Raw genomic sequence first — 15420 nt, forward strand, 5'->3', positions numbered from 1 at the left:
TTCTGCCTAATACTTTTTGATTGATACACGTTTTCACCACAAACTGGAAAAGGGTCTGTTAGAAGCTGATGAAGATGCAGTTAAATAAAAAAAATATTCATTGCAAGGTTAAATTTTGTCTAATTTGCCTGGGATTCCTGATTGTCATTTGAAAAAAAATTCTTTCACAGCTTTATTTGTAGAACTTTGTTAGGAAATACTGAAACAGGTTTAGTAGCTCTATTATTACACTACACCTGAGAATAAAAGGAGATTTTATTGGTGACTTCAGTCAGGACAGAGTTATGAAATGCCTTGAAAATTCTAGAGTTCAGTATCAGACTGCAACAAATACTGCAGAAGCATGAAATGAACATGTATGCCCATTTTACCTCAGTCAGAGGGCTCTGCTAAGTTCTGTTACATTTTACAGTGCCTCACATCATGATCTTTGAAATTGTTATGTAATAAACCACCAATTACATGAAAAACCAAACCAAAAAAAAAAGAGAGAAAGCCAAGTTTATAGAAAAATAGAAAAAGAACACCAAGGAAATACTTTTATAGGACTGGGGAAATGATGATGATAAAACCATTAATGATGTGCTGTATTATCAAGTAATATTTTTGTACAATCTGTAACTTGACAAAACTTAAAGGTACACAAATTGCAGAAGATGGTACCACCTTTTGAATTCACAGCACACTTAAGGACTTTAATGTCAGCATATTCTGGCCCTAAAGCTTTGGGATTTAGTTGCTTTGTCTTTTTGTTTGTGTCAGCATAATTCAGACTCTGCAGGGTGCTTATATTGAAAAATGTGGGCATTTTCCTTGACACAAGCTGTGAAATATTGTCCTAACTGGCTCTGAGGCATGAGCCTGTTGAGCTGAGAGGTCTGCTCTCATATATATAATGAAATATTTTAAATTCACTGAGTACTGGAGCCTTTAGTAGTGCTGTAGTACTACTGGCATTTACAACAATTCAGCTGTAAAATACAGAGAAGATAAACCTGAAAATATCAAACTCATAAGACATCTCCAAATAAAACTGCTATCCAGAAACTCATTATTTAATGAGTTGCAAGTTTTAGAAGCAGGGTACTGAAAATTTTCTTGTAGTATTCAGGCTGGATAGCTAAAGATAAGACTGATCTTTAGGTTAAATAATGGCTTTTATATGAAAGATGTGAGAGAATTAAGTCTGTTAACTAAATTGTCTATCGTTTTAAAGCTCTATGAATGAAAAAGTTCCTTCACACTTTAGGTCTGACTTAAGAGGATTTGGTTTTGTTCTCATTCCTGAATGTGGAGGGCAGTGGTCTGTGTATGAATATTGTGTCCTGTGTTGCAGAGAAGGGAGGTCTTTGCCAAAAGAATTTACAGAACCAATGTTTTGAGCCTGTCTAGCTGAGCGCCAAAGGAAACCAGATATGGGCATTTTTAAATAGGAAGTTATATAAAGTTTTTGACCCATATAAGAGATTCCTTATAAACCATATTTCCCTTAAACCTCCAAAAGTTGTAGTTCATGGTAAACAAAGTGAATTTTTGTTTTGTTTTTTTCCCTCACAGATGCCAAGATGAGTGTCCAGTGGGGACTTATGGAGTGCACTGTGCAGAGACCTGCAAGTGTGTGAATGGTGGGAAGTGTTACCACATTAGTGGTGCCTGTCTTTGTGAACCAGGATACACTGGAGAGCACTGTGAAACAAGGCTTTGCCCTGAGGGAATTTATGGTCTCAAGTGTGATAAAAAGTGTCCTTGCCACATGCCCAATACCTGGAGGTAGGCTTTACACCTTTTAACCTGCTGTCTCTTTCTATATAGAACATAGAAATCCAAATATAATCTGAAAATTAATATTTCCTCATTTTTGTAGTACTTTCATGCAAATGGAAGACTAAGCTAAAGATTTGTAATAGTATTTGGTATTCTCTCACCATATCAGAAAAATAAAAAGAAGAGCTTCTGAATTTTAGTCTTTGCAAGTATATTTGATCATAATGTTCACTGCATTATTTGGTCTCTGAGCCATGAAATAAACATTAAGACAAAGTGCGAATCTATATTTACCACCTCTCTGAATGTATAGTCTTCTGAGCTGGGCTTGAGAAGCCTGGGTATTTCTCTCTCTCTCTCTCTCTCTGTATAAGAATTGCTGTTGGTGACTATTTTAATACAAAGTTTCAGAGCCTTACCAACTGTAAATCTGCATTTCAAAAATACATTTATTGTCATTTCAGTGATTTTTCTAGTAAGCAGGTAAAATCTGTCCATGGAAATCAAATGAAAATAGTTTTCCAATTAGCTTATGTTTTGCTGTTTCTCCTTATTCAGGCAGTAATGAGTCCTATTTTTTTGAGTTTTTTTGTGTCTTTGTGGATTTCGTAGTGTTTGAGCATAGTGTTACGAAAATGTAAAAAGTGATTATTTGGAGACGGAGTTTCAGCTGTGAGGGAGGAATGTCAGATGCCAGTTGAGGGGAGCCAACATATTTATAGAACAGTTCTGAACAGCTTTCTCTTGTTACAAAACTGTTCTTCTGGTTAAATACTATGGTCACTGTGCATTTGCTTACACTTAATTGCAGTACTGTTAACAGTACCTTAGAGATGGTTTGTGAGCATAATTTTTGCTGTTGAAAGTAGCTATGAAAGGAATTCACATAAACTATTGAGTATCACGTAGGATGCTGCTGTACACTGATATAAGATACACTTTTCCTCATAGATAAAATAAAAACCTTTAGTCAGAAGTTAACGGTGGTGTTAAATCAGTCAGGCACATACATGGAAATAGCTATTCTGTTAGGCCACGTTGTGGATTGTCAGAGTTGTTCAACACACTTTTTGTTGACAAACTATGTGGCAACAAACTGAATTCCTTTCCCTTTCCATTCATATGCTTTTACAGTTGTGCACTTATGCTCTGTTTATCCCATTTACCTGAAATGTCTTAAAAAAATACAGAGCAGTTTTGATGTAGAATCAAGCAATAATTATTTGGGCAATGTGTTCAAGAATAAATGGCCCTATAATGCTGACCTATCTAGCTCTCAAATTATGACAGTAGACCAAATACTACTTTTTTATGAGTTATGGTTAGGCTGCTTTCCTGAAAATTTGTCTGCAGACTGTTGTGGCAGCCTTGCTTTACAGGAATACATCACACTGTATAGCATTTCTAGTATTACAGGGATTACTTCTGATTCATGTTCAACACAGCTGTTCATTCATTTATACCACTGGAAGGCAGTTTGTGGTTAAATCAGATCACAAATGTTCACAAGTAAACAGCAGCATATGTCTGGTCTTTTTTTAATTTTTTTTTCTCCACGTGGCAAATCCAAAGCCACTTAACAGCCCTGAAGGTGCACGAGAGCATAATGATGTTTGAGAAAAACAAATATTTTCATTACTTCACAAGTGTATTTTACATAGGTAAGTTCCTTCCCCCTGAGTCAGGAAGTGACTAAACCCATCAAATAATAGAAATAAAAGGGCATCCGGGTAATGGTATAGAAGCCAAAACTCCCTGGGGACACTTGAGGCTTTTCAGATTCTTTTTAGAAGCCACTTGTATCTGGTTGTCCTCATCTCACAGTCAGGCAGGAGACAACTCTTTAATCACATCAGGGAATATCCTCAACCCTTTCTTGACTACCACAAATACTACTTGGTCTGGCTGCAGCCAAAGGATCTTCATAGCACTAATCCATTTAGCAGCAATGTAGCAATCAGTAATCCCAGAGCACAAAAAAGGGGTAGAATTCCTCCTGCAAATACACTTTGTGTGTCAGTAGGTCTAGGATTCTGTTCTAAGGGCCTTGAACAAAGCTTTTTTCATCTGGGTCTGATCACTGGTTTAGATATCCTCAAACAGGAGCTATTAGTAGGCTTAGAGCTCTTAAGTTATTAATATTCATAGATATGGAAATGAACTAAGGGTTAATTAAAAAAATACTTAGCTCTAAAAATATTTCTCTAAAATATGTGTACGTAAGTTCCAGCATGTAAGTATGTGTCTGAACATCTTCACATGCTTCTTCATGTACAGATATAAAAACATTACAGTACAGCATAGTTCAAAAATGTATGCATTTTTAATTACTGTTTTATGAATGAAAAAATTGCATCAAAGCAGCTTTGGCAACAATTCATAATTTCATTTTGGGTTGCCTAAGCTTGTAGGGATTTTGCTGCTGCAATTCGTTGGTGGCAGCTCCTGGGTATGGAAGGCAAGCCCATCCTTTCTCTTAGATGTATCATCAGCCTTCATTAAACTCTTTGTAAAGCATTAAAAATAGCTGTACTTGAGAGATTTTAATCTGTTTGAGGGGCCCAGAGGACAGAAACAGATGATCCTCTTGTGCAAGGTGATTTTTTCACAAATACTCTTCACTGTTGCGTGTTTTGACAAATACAAAAGGACTGGAGCCTTTCTGTATGTCAGTATTTCCACTTTGTTTTGTATAGGAATGCTCTTCTAGCATAAACCACTTTTAGGCTGGGTTTTGTCATACCTTCTCTCAAGCAACACCTAAGGACCATTCAGGAAAGGTGAAAAAGGCAGAGTGTAGCCGCATATTTGTCTAGAATGTTTACGAAAGATGTTGGTTACACCTTTGATACAGCATTTGCCCTGATTTTAGGTTGATCTCCTAGTAAATTTGAGATATCCCTGGTTTTTTTTGTTGTGTGTTTTTTTCTTGTAAGCTCTTTCTGGTAATCTTCGACCACTACCTCACACCTGCAGAGTGGGGTCATTCAGTATCAGCAGGTAATCTGGCACAGTTCAGCCTGTAATTAGGATTTATTCATGATATGAGCACTAATGGGGTTTATTTGTCTCATGCTTTTTCTGACATACATATATAGATTTGATTGCATTTTTGTAGTGTGATACATGCATAGTTAATGTAGTTTGGCTGTGTTCTTAAAGCAAAGATTAGGGCATTTTAATTTTGCATTTTTCCAATGGACTCGTATTTACAGGTACAAGAGCTTTTCATGGAAATTTTATATTGCATAAGGTACTGCAGAATTTGGTGGATATTGTAATAGTGAAACACCTATATAAATGATATGAAAATCACTAAGTTCATTTGAGTCCTTCAAATATACAATGTCAACTACCCACACATATTTTTTTTTTGTCTCTGTACAGAGTAGGGTTGCATTCCAGAAGGTGTGAACAAAAGACCAGGAATAAAAGTGGATATACTGGCAACATCTCTTTATTTCCCTATCTTAATATTTAAATCTTATTCCTAATTAAGCTAACTGCACAAGAACCCATCAGAAAGCTTCAGAAGTGGTTCAGTTTCCTACATCTAATTACAAATTACAGAATACTAATTTTGGTGTCAATCAATACATGTGCAAGTAGGCCTTGGTGACACTCACTAGGGGGCTCGGAATATCAATGCCTCAGCTTCATACTCAGTGCTTCCACATGTGTGTGGTCTCTCCATCTGCTGAGACGAAAATAACCCAACAAACACCATCTCAGGACATTATATGATTGTGTGAACTCTGGGCTTTATGTCTTAAAATGACAGTACTGCTAAATTAATGTTATAAATATGTTCTAATTCATATGCCAGTGACTATTCAGTTCTTAATTGAAAATTTTTTTCATTTTCCATGCTATATATTCTTCCACTGATAAGAGACATGGAAACTGGGGACCTACAGAAAGTTAGGAATAGGAGATGTCAGGTTATCCTGCTGCATCTTTTGTGTCTTCAACAGTTCTGCATGTATTTTATATACGAATAGTTCCATTTCAGCCTATTTCATGGCAGGTATGCTTATAACTGAACAAATAATCAGAACTGTTGAGTATGAACAGCATGAGTTTTGAGCCATTTCTTCATTTGTCATTTATCTGAAAAGATCTTTCCTCTCAATTTACTGCACAGCAGCTTAATATTGTCCAAAGGTACCTTAAATATCTTCAGGACCCACAAGTTTTTATGGTGTCATAGAGTATGCAGTAAGATATAGAAAGCAGAATGCATGATGACATTCCAGCCTTTATAATTCATGCTTTCCTTGATAAGCAATGTGTTGTCAACTAGTTGTTTTCAGCAATATTAAACTCTTATTTTTACAAGAACAATCCTCAAATCCAAGAGCAATTGCAGCTAATTATTCTTCAGCTTTTTCAAAGAATGTTCTTATTATGTTATAGCTCTTAAAAGTGCAGTAGGTACATCTGCAAACTTGCAAATGGTCAGAAAAATATTCAGTTTCAAATACAACCCCCCACACAAGGAGTCAGTAAGTCTTGCAAAATCAGACTCTTGTCATGGGTCATTTAATTTGTCTGGAGGAAGGCACTTCTTTTTTTTTCTTTTCCAGCATACTTAAAGAAACTTCAATCACTGGCAGACAAATATCTTTAAACAGTCTTCCCATTGTAAATAAAATGGATTTGGATGTTAAGGCTTTTCCTTTGGTGAGAGTTAAGCAAATGCTTTGTCTGCCAGAGTGCTACAGAGCACCCCATTGTGCCCATTCTTCCAGCATATATATCTTAGCACAGCTGATGATGTCCATTTGTTATAAGGCAACAGCTGCCTGACTGGCCCTTCAATGAAACTGCTGTTCCAGGTAGAGACAGCTGGTCTGCCACCAGGTATGGCCAAGAGAGAGGAGACACTCTCCAAAAGGTCATTGCTCTGATGGTATAGCTGACTTCTGCCCAGTTGTCCTCTTTCAACCTACAGTTTAAAGAAAAGAGCATTCTTGCTGCTCATGGGGTGCTCTGTTACTATTTTATGTTGGATGTGCTGTTTTTCTGAGTGTCATATTTCTCAGACAATTCACTGCAAGTTTTCGCAGTGTTATGAAAATGATCCTGTTAGCGTAGAAACGTAATAAATTGTTTGGAATTTAATGGTTTCATCACCTTACTATTCGTAACCATGGGTATCTATTTTATGGTAAAAATTGTGTTTCGGAGAGGTTTCTTTTCAAATTGATGTAGAAAAATGATAAGTCTTACTTTCTTTCCATTTCCTCCTAAAATGTCTGTATGTTGTATGATATTTCTTAATTGTCATGCATTATTTATATATAAATACAGAGAATCCTTCACTTGTGGTTTGTGAGGTAAACCTCTGTGCAGAGCATGGCAAGATCCTTTATGCAATTATCTATAACAGCGTTTTGTCCTCTGGAAAGAAAACAATATTTATGTCACAGTTAGTACCGAACTATTTAACCTCTCATCCTGTCCTGGCAGCTGTCACCCCATGTCTGGGGAATGCTCCTGCAAGCCTGGCTGGTCTGGGCTCTACTGCAACGAGACATGTTCCCCAGGATTCTACGGCGAGTCATGTCAGCAGATCTGCAGCTGCCAAAATGGTGCTGACTGCGACAGTGTGACTGGGAAATGCAGCTGTGCCCCTGGATTTAAGGTAAATGTCTCACTTTCACTGCTCATTTTCAAGGCCACTGCCTTTGTTTAAGTGACAGGTTCTTCAAGAGGCCAGAGTGGCCTTTCTCCACCACAGTAAAAGAGAAGGACAACGTTTAGGCACCACTGTATGTGTTGTAAGACTCTGAAAAGGCAAAATTTCTGATTGATTTTGAGTACCAAAATGAAGCCATTTTTAGAAAGTGACGTTATTTGTTTTCTAGGAAGTTGATAAGAGGGTGTGCTGTTGAAGTGTAAATAAGGGGAGGAATGATAAGTTTCAGTCATTATCTTGTAGCACCAATGTCCTCATGCTTCATCCACAGAAACTCTGGACAGAAATATTTGGTTTTATAGTTCAGGACAGATGAACTATATGAAATGACAGATTCTGCAGTTTTTATGCACATTTGCTGTTACCGGTGCCTTGGATGCTATTCTAACATGGAAAACATTTTACAGTAATAACTGAAAACTTCAGACAAATTAGTTCTTAAAAACTAATTATTTTCTATTAAACTGCTTTCTTACCCTGTTTTGGTTTCATAAAGGGCTTCTTTATCACTGTCCATTGATCTAACCAAGTGATGTTAACTATGTGACCGAGCTCTCACAACAAATCATAGAAAAGTAATGCTTACTCAAAAAGGCTTAAAAATTCAGGATAATTTGGAGACAGCCTTGGACGCTTGGGCTGTATGTTTTCTGGCTTTTGTAGGGCTTCTGTCAGTTTAGGTCCTTTCTTAGTTGTATGGTCTGAATCTCCTCAAATAGTTTTTAGACTCTTATTTTTTTATAATTCAGGGTGCTTCTTGTGGTACTCCTTGTCTTCCGGGAACATACGGAGTGAACTGTTCGTCCGTGTGCAACTGCAAAAATGAAGCCATCTGCTCACCAGTAGATGGTTCTTGTGCCTGCAAAGCAGGTAAGTGTCTCCTCAGATTAATCTTCTTTCTCTGTAATTGTAACATTAAATTGCATTTTTGAAGTAGAGGAAACTTAATAGGCAGACCACCTTGAAGGCCTTAGCACTAGATACTTTATGCTTCTGCTGCTCTGGGAGGGAAAACCAAGGAAAACATCTTCTCAGAGAAACACTGTGGTCTGCTAGAAGGACTATGGGTGGGCCATCTATCTGATGCCAGCCTTCCTAATCAAAATCATATGGAATTATAGAATCATAGAATGGCTTGGGTTGGAAGGGAACTGAAAGAGTGCATCTCTCATTCACTTCTGCTATGAGGAAGTATTTAAAGCCCAGTGTCCCTCAGCTATGATGTTGGACTGCTGAGAAGAGAGGGCAGGTTGTAGAATGTGCCCAAGCAAATCTCATGCCCAATAAATGTTTTAGACCCCTCCTGTCTAAAAATATTTTTCTAAAAAGAGATGAAGTTTGAGAGTGGAGGTGAAGTGTGAGAGTTACCTGACAAATAACGACTAAATTTTTCAGGGACTGACACTAATAAATCTATCATGCAGCAAATGTAGAGCATCTACTCTTGCCAGAGACGGTGGAGCTAATTTAACCCTAATTTAATTTAAAGCAGCTACTGCAAAACAGCCAGGTCATGAGGAGAAAAACTATTCCGTGAGGGATGCATAAATCCTGTCTCCCCGTGCATCATGCAGCTTTAGTCATAGTATGGTGAAAAAGGACAGCAAAAGTGAAATTAAACTAAACCTTGATACTTGTCATGTAAACAAAAGAAATTTATAAATCTTGGAAAGACATTTAAGAGGAAGTGTCTTGGTTTTCTAGTTGGTATAGTGTAACATTTTTTCCTGAAGTCACCCCTAAATTTGAAGTTATCAGTGAAGCACAAGGCAGACTGATTTCAGTGCATGTGTTTTGCATAGCCTATTGATTAGGGTCAGTGCAGAATAATTTTTCCCTTCACTTACTGTAAACAATACAAAATTAGAAACTTGGCCTGTGTCACTGCTGCTGATAACATATGACTGCCTCTCACTGTTTCTCTTGTATGCAGTGGATGATCACATTTTAAAAAATCTATTCGCATTTCAGTCCAGTGTGCAGTCTGTGAATTGTTGCTATCAGGCATAATCAGTGGTGAGTGCTGTATTTTAGAGCCTGTTTTCATCACTTTTTTTTTTTGATTTGGAGAGAAGTATAGAAGTCATCTAAAAGGACTTCTATGTATCTTGGAGAAATCCAATTTATACAGTTCTTTATGGTCTTTCTTTTTTTAAGGTTTCTGTTAAAACCATATTGCAGAACTCTGTGTATTGAACGCTTGTGGAACAATTATGAAAGCGGCAGCTTGTCTTGGGAAAATATCCCTAATTATTTTCAGGCTAATTTCAGTGTAGTTTAGTGCTTCTTAGTGAAATTTCAAGGTGTCTTTGTCTCCATTCCAGATCTTCCATCAATTGCTTTTGTGTGTAGGCACCCATCTGCAAACAGATGCTGTGCACAGATGTTACAAGGTGCCCTTGAACACCTTTGTCCCAACCTGGACAAGTCCTGAGCTGAAACTGCTGATATCACCCTGTAGTGAATGTTATCCCAGTACTGCCCATCTCGGAGAGATGTCCCATGGCAGGTGGAGAGAAACATTCTGAGAGGAAAGGGAGGAAACCTGAATAATTTGTGACTTTAATGCTTTTTTTTTTTTGCAGGTTGGCATGGTGTAGATTGCTCAGTAAACTGTCCCAGTGGTACGTGGGGACTTGGCTGTAACTTAACCTGCCAGTGTCTTAATGGAGGGGCTTGCAATGCTCTGGATGGAACCTGTACCTGTGCCCCGGGCTGGAGAGGAGAAAAATGTGAACTCCCTTGCCAGGTAGTTTAATAATATCACCGAATTTTGCACTGTAGGATAACTCTGGGTAGGGTAGGGCTTCTATCATTCTTTGGGGATACGTCTCTAGAGAGCACATGCGACTGTGCACCAACAATTCTTCTGGAAGAGCTCTGCTGCACAGTAAACCAAGAACACAAAAAATGGCCACACAAAATGAAGATGCATTGATTAACACCTTTTCTACTTTCAATGCTTGAAAGTTGGAACACAAACTTTTCATTAGCTGCTGTGGAATTGGTTGAAAAACACAGAATTATATTTTTCCATCTATTGGCATCAAACGCTATCAAACTGCTTCTGTTCAACTAGTTTAAGTAAGAATTATGAGACGAAAGAACAAAAAATGCATTCGACGTCAAATAACATATTTCTAATTACATTTTCTTATGTCTGTGTTACAGTATGAATTAAGAACTTTGATTGCTTCTCAGTCATACATGAGAATCTACTTTTACGGCCCAGTTCCATGACAGGTGCCTTCCTACTGGGGCTCTGATTTCTGCTCTCTCCCAGACTTTGAGAACTGCAAAATTAGAAGTGATGACAAATTAGATTGTGAGGACAAAGGCAAACTCCTTATCAGTTCTGTTCCACTTTGTAGTATGGGGAAGCCATAAAAATGTATTATTTAAAAAAATTTTAAGTAGTAAAATTCAAAACGCATTTGTTTTATTGTGTAACTGTTCGGTTTCAATTATATTTCATGCACAAAATACCACACCCCCCCCATATTTTATGAAAACTGGGGTTTTCCTGAGTCCATTGTTTTCAATGATGGACTTCAGTTTTCCAGGAAATTTTTAACGAAAGTAATTTTTTAAATAAACTTCTCTCTGCTCTCCTTTTCCCCTCTGCTGTCATTTGCTCACTTTTGCAATACTATCTGCCCAGCAGGTTATTGGTTTCGTACAAGTGTAAAGGAACCATCTGAACTGAACACATACCTTGTAAATTCCCTCCCATATCACACTGAAGCTTCTTTCGGTATGGACAAGCTCTGCTGCGCAATAACATGATGGGAATAGATGAAATAGAGTTTAAGATGGAAACCACACCTCTGTCCTGAATTATAATATGCGCTCTCAGAATCCTCAGAAGTGATTTTTGGGTCTTTGCTTTTGGTTTTAAGATGAAGTGTAGCACACGCTGATGTAGTGAGTAAAGTGGAAAACAAAATTGAATATATTCTGGATGGCTGATTAGAGTGCCACTTGTGCCCATTCATGCAGTGTTTCCAAAAATGCATCTCCATCAAAAGATTTAATTTTTCTCTTTTCTAAAACAGCTTTGTTTATCACTTGGTGTCTGATTCTGAAGGATGATGAGGTCTCCCAAGCTCCACTAGCTCTTCTAAAACTGTCTTAAAAAAGACACATATTGTTTCATAGCAGTTGTATTACTATGCCAAAGTCAAATAACGCTTAAAAGCATTTCTATATCAGATAATTTAACATGCCCCTCTCTGTCAAATGATGTTCATAAGCATTTACACATTTCAAGTGCATATTCTGCTTCAAAATTCCAGAGCAGGAGAATAAACAGAAAACTAATTCAAATACATCCAGTGTTGTCTGAAATGTTTTCCTTGTTGGAGCAGAGACATTATTTAAATCAGTGTATTTAAATTTGTTTAAATAACTTCAGAAAATTAATTTTACTCCCCAGATTGTTACTCAAGATATCACTGAAGTTTGGACTTCAGTCCAGGCACATAGCAGGCTAAATACTGCTTTTCAGAAACATATTTGAGGATTTCCTTTCATTCCAAATCTGATTATATGCAAAGGAACTGTATAATCTTTTCTTTTTCAGTATATAAAAAAGTACTGTTGAGATGAGCAAAAGGCTACTTAGACTGAAGTAATGTAAGATTTTGTTCAACTTTAGACTTGAAAGACTGCGAATTGAATAGCTGAATCCTGTGGCACTTAGTTGAAATGCATGCATGAACACCAAAGAACAGCAGATGAATTTTGTTACAGATTTTATTCAGATTTTAATGTGGTTGAGACCAATTTTTAGCCTTGAATTTAAATGATTGATTTTTAAATCTGATATGTTTTCTTTTCCTTTTTTACCTTTGCTGTGGGTAACCACGAAGCATTACCATAAATTATACTGGCTTTTCTCCGTGTTTTTTTAATTTGGTTTTGACACGTTTTCTTCCAGGTCAATTTACTGTTGTACTTTGTTTTGAGAATGCAGTATTGAAGATTCTGCTTCTTTCAGTTTCTCAGATTAATTCTGTATTAAATTACCCACTAATGCATGTGCCAGCTTCCACAGAAGAAGCAGAAAAGGCAAATCCAAATGTTTAGATGTAATTCTTTGAAAATCAGCTGTGCTTCTTGACAAAGCAGAATGCACCAAAAAGGGATGTTCAGCTTGTAACTTTAATCTTTTTTATGGGTTCAAAAAATGCCCCATAGCCAGAGTATCTCTTTACAGTAGTATATCTTGTAGTGCAAAAAGATTTTTAATCAAAAGAAAGAGATACAGTTTGCATTATTTATGCAATGAACCTCACACTAAATATGTATTGTAATCTAAGGTTTTACTACTCTTTTTTTAAATAACTGTGCCTTTATGTGGTATCCTTTTTGACCAATAGGTAGAGAGCTCGGGGTCTGAGGCAGAAAGGAGACCGAATTTCTTTAGTCTGGGATTTTTCAAGGAAGTATAATTCATTCTTTATCTTCCCCTCTTAAATGAAAGAACAAAAATGTAGGACGTAAAAATGTTCCAAAAAGCCAGAAGTATTTTATATTAAAAACAGATTACAGATTCAGGAGAGATCTGTGGTTGCTTTTCAAGGCAGGACTGATTGGAAATTTCTGGGTTGTTCTTTTTCTGTTGTCACAGGATGGCACATATGGCATGGATTGTGCCGAGCGCTGTGACTGCAGCCACGCAGATGGGTGCCACCCCACCACAGGGTACTGTCGCTGCCTCCCAGGATGGTCAGGTACAAAACATACCCCTGAGGACAAGGAAAGTTTCCACTGTGGTGGAACTTGGTCTTCCCTTTGGGTTTGGGGGTAAAGGAGGAATATGTGGTGTTGGGAGGGGAAAAGGGCCAGTTCTGTGGCCGCTGTGTCCTTCTTGTGACTCACAAGTGTGGAAACTTTGTTGGGTGTGGGATCCACAGAAAACTGAGAATAGAAAGGGAAACCTTAAACTTGGGTGCCTCCACAGTGTAATTGCTTATGAAAATGGCGAATAACTGTAAATATTCCAGGTTGTGCTTTGAGGTAAAGCATCACATCCAGCTTTCAGTCAGCCAAAAAGAGGATAAATACTGCAGAAACCATGTTGCTATTTCAGTTTTTCAACCTTTTGAAAACATGAAGTTTCTCCGCACATATTTTGTTCTGTATGAATATTTTCTCATGAAGTTTTTTGCATTGTGATTTTAAGATCTATATCTGTGTGTATATATATATATATGTATATGTGTGTGTGTGTATATATATATATATACTTCTGTTTAACATGGTTGTTGCACTCTCTTGTTTGTGGAAAGCAAGATTTTTTGAAAACATGATGAAACTGTGAAGGAGGGAAGGTATCATGAAATGTTTCCTTTACCCCTAGGAGGTAGTTTTAGTTCTCAAAAATGGATTTCTAAGCTCTAAGGTTAGGAATACTCTGTGATCTTCAATAGGGCTTAATTGACACTGTAAGTCTGCCCCTGTTGAAATGTTCTAGACTTGGTGTCTCGCTATGATGCTGTGGTCTTGCAGGGGTCAGGTTTCGTGTCCCCAGTCCATATGCCCTCTTTCCATTTTGTAATGAGGAGTCAGCATGAAAAACACACCTTAAATGAACAAAGTATGTGAGTGCTGTGAAAAGAGAGGATTTTTATTTATTTATTTATGTTTTCAGATATATACTAATATTATTTAGTGTGCGCTCTTTCAATATTTTTCCTAATTGACTTGCAGGTTCATTATATAATTGTTTTCTTTTTTCTCTGGTGCTTTCAGACAAAGTAGTTGGAGATGAGATTATGATTTCCTCACATAGATACAGTCTTAGTTACTGGGTTTTTTCCCAAACCTTGATTTTTATACCCTTTTTTTCCTAGCTGTGTAGATGGATCACAAGCATGTTGTTTGAAGTGTATAATACTCTGTTGTCTACAGTTCGGGTTGCTTAGCTGTAGTTGATTACAGCTTATCTGATGTTTTTTCTACTTTCTGTTCAGATGAACATGACTTTTGTGATTACTGGGGGTGGGAGGTGGAAATCAGTAAGGGAAATTAGTCATGGGAAGGAAGGGCTCCTGCTTTGCTTTGGAAGACCAAACCCATCTATCATTTGTGCATTTTTTCTGCATATTGGTTCTTTCAGAAGGTCTCTCTCACCATTGTGTCTCACCCTTTTCAGTGTGAGAGACTTCCAGAGCCAGCACTCACCTCACTGAGACAGGACTTTGTTGGTTTCATTCTCTTCCCACAAGCTCCAGTGTGACTTAACATCTGCCACTTAGATACCTCAGGGCAATGACTATCACAAGAGTGCAAAAAACAGTAGAAGTTATCTGAGTGAATTATGAAAACATACTATTAGCCTTATGCCATCTGTTGCTATTTTGCATGACACTACGTTGTGTTTATTTTGTCGTGATGTTAATGTCCTTACTTTCAGGTAGTTTCAGGTAATTGTGTGTGCGTTTGGACACATTTGTGCAAACTTATATTTGAATCTGCTCAAAATATGATTTAGTAAATTAGTAAATGTATTAAGTAGAGCATACCCACAGTAAAAACATGTTGATGATCTTGATCATAGTTTAGGCTGTTAAAGTTGTCTACAAGTTCCAGATGTGCAGCTTAAATGGAGTTTTTAGATGGAGTTTTTAAAATGGAGACAAATCATCAGAGATGACAGGTATGTTAATGAAAGGATCCAGGTTGTTTTAAAAAGCCAAGCCAAAAAAGTAGCAAAGTTTTACAACAGGTGATAAAAATTACCTAGCCAGTGTGATTTAACTAACCCAGGAGTATTTTTTCCTTTAGTGAAATCTTATTTCATCTTCATGTTTAGGAAGACTTCACTAGAAAGAGACTTCAAGTGTAATTATTGATAAAATTGAGCCTTCATCACTGGATGATGTCATCAGAACACCATGTGTGACAGACTAGTTTTGACATGCTGATGATGTCTAGACACACTTTATAAC

The 15420-nt window shown here is 37.2% G+C and overlaps 1 protein-coding gene across 2 annotated transcripts in view; it reads left to right on the forward strand.

Moving 5' to 3' along the window:
* Positions 1-15420, forward strand: part of MEGF10 (multiple EGF like domains 10) — an 82894-nt gene that overhangs the window by 42800 nt on the left and 24674 nt on the right. For both annotated transcript variants that reach the window (XM_050329906.1, XM_050329907.1), the window contains exons 9-13: positions 1558-1770; positions 7237-7411; positions 8215-8335; positions 10051-10214; positions 13098-13200. In XM_050329906.1, coding sequence (XP_050185863.1) covers positions 1558-1770; positions 7237-7411; positions 8215-8335; positions 10051-10214; positions 13098-13200 — 776 coding nt within the window. The remainder of the gene's footprint in view (positions 1-1557; positions 1771-7236; positions 7412-8214; positions 8336-10050; positions 10215-13097; positions 13201-15420) is intronic.

This window comes from Myiozetetes cayanensis, unplaced genomic scaffold (genome assembly GCF_022539395.1).
Source record: "Myiozetetes cayanensis isolate MyiCay16 unplaced genomic scaffold, myiCay2020 scf4, whole genome shotgun sequence".
Taxonomy (NCBI): domain Eukaryota; kingdom Metazoa; phylum Chordata; class Aves; order Passeriformes; family Tyrannidae; genus Myiozetetes; species Myiozetetes cayanensis.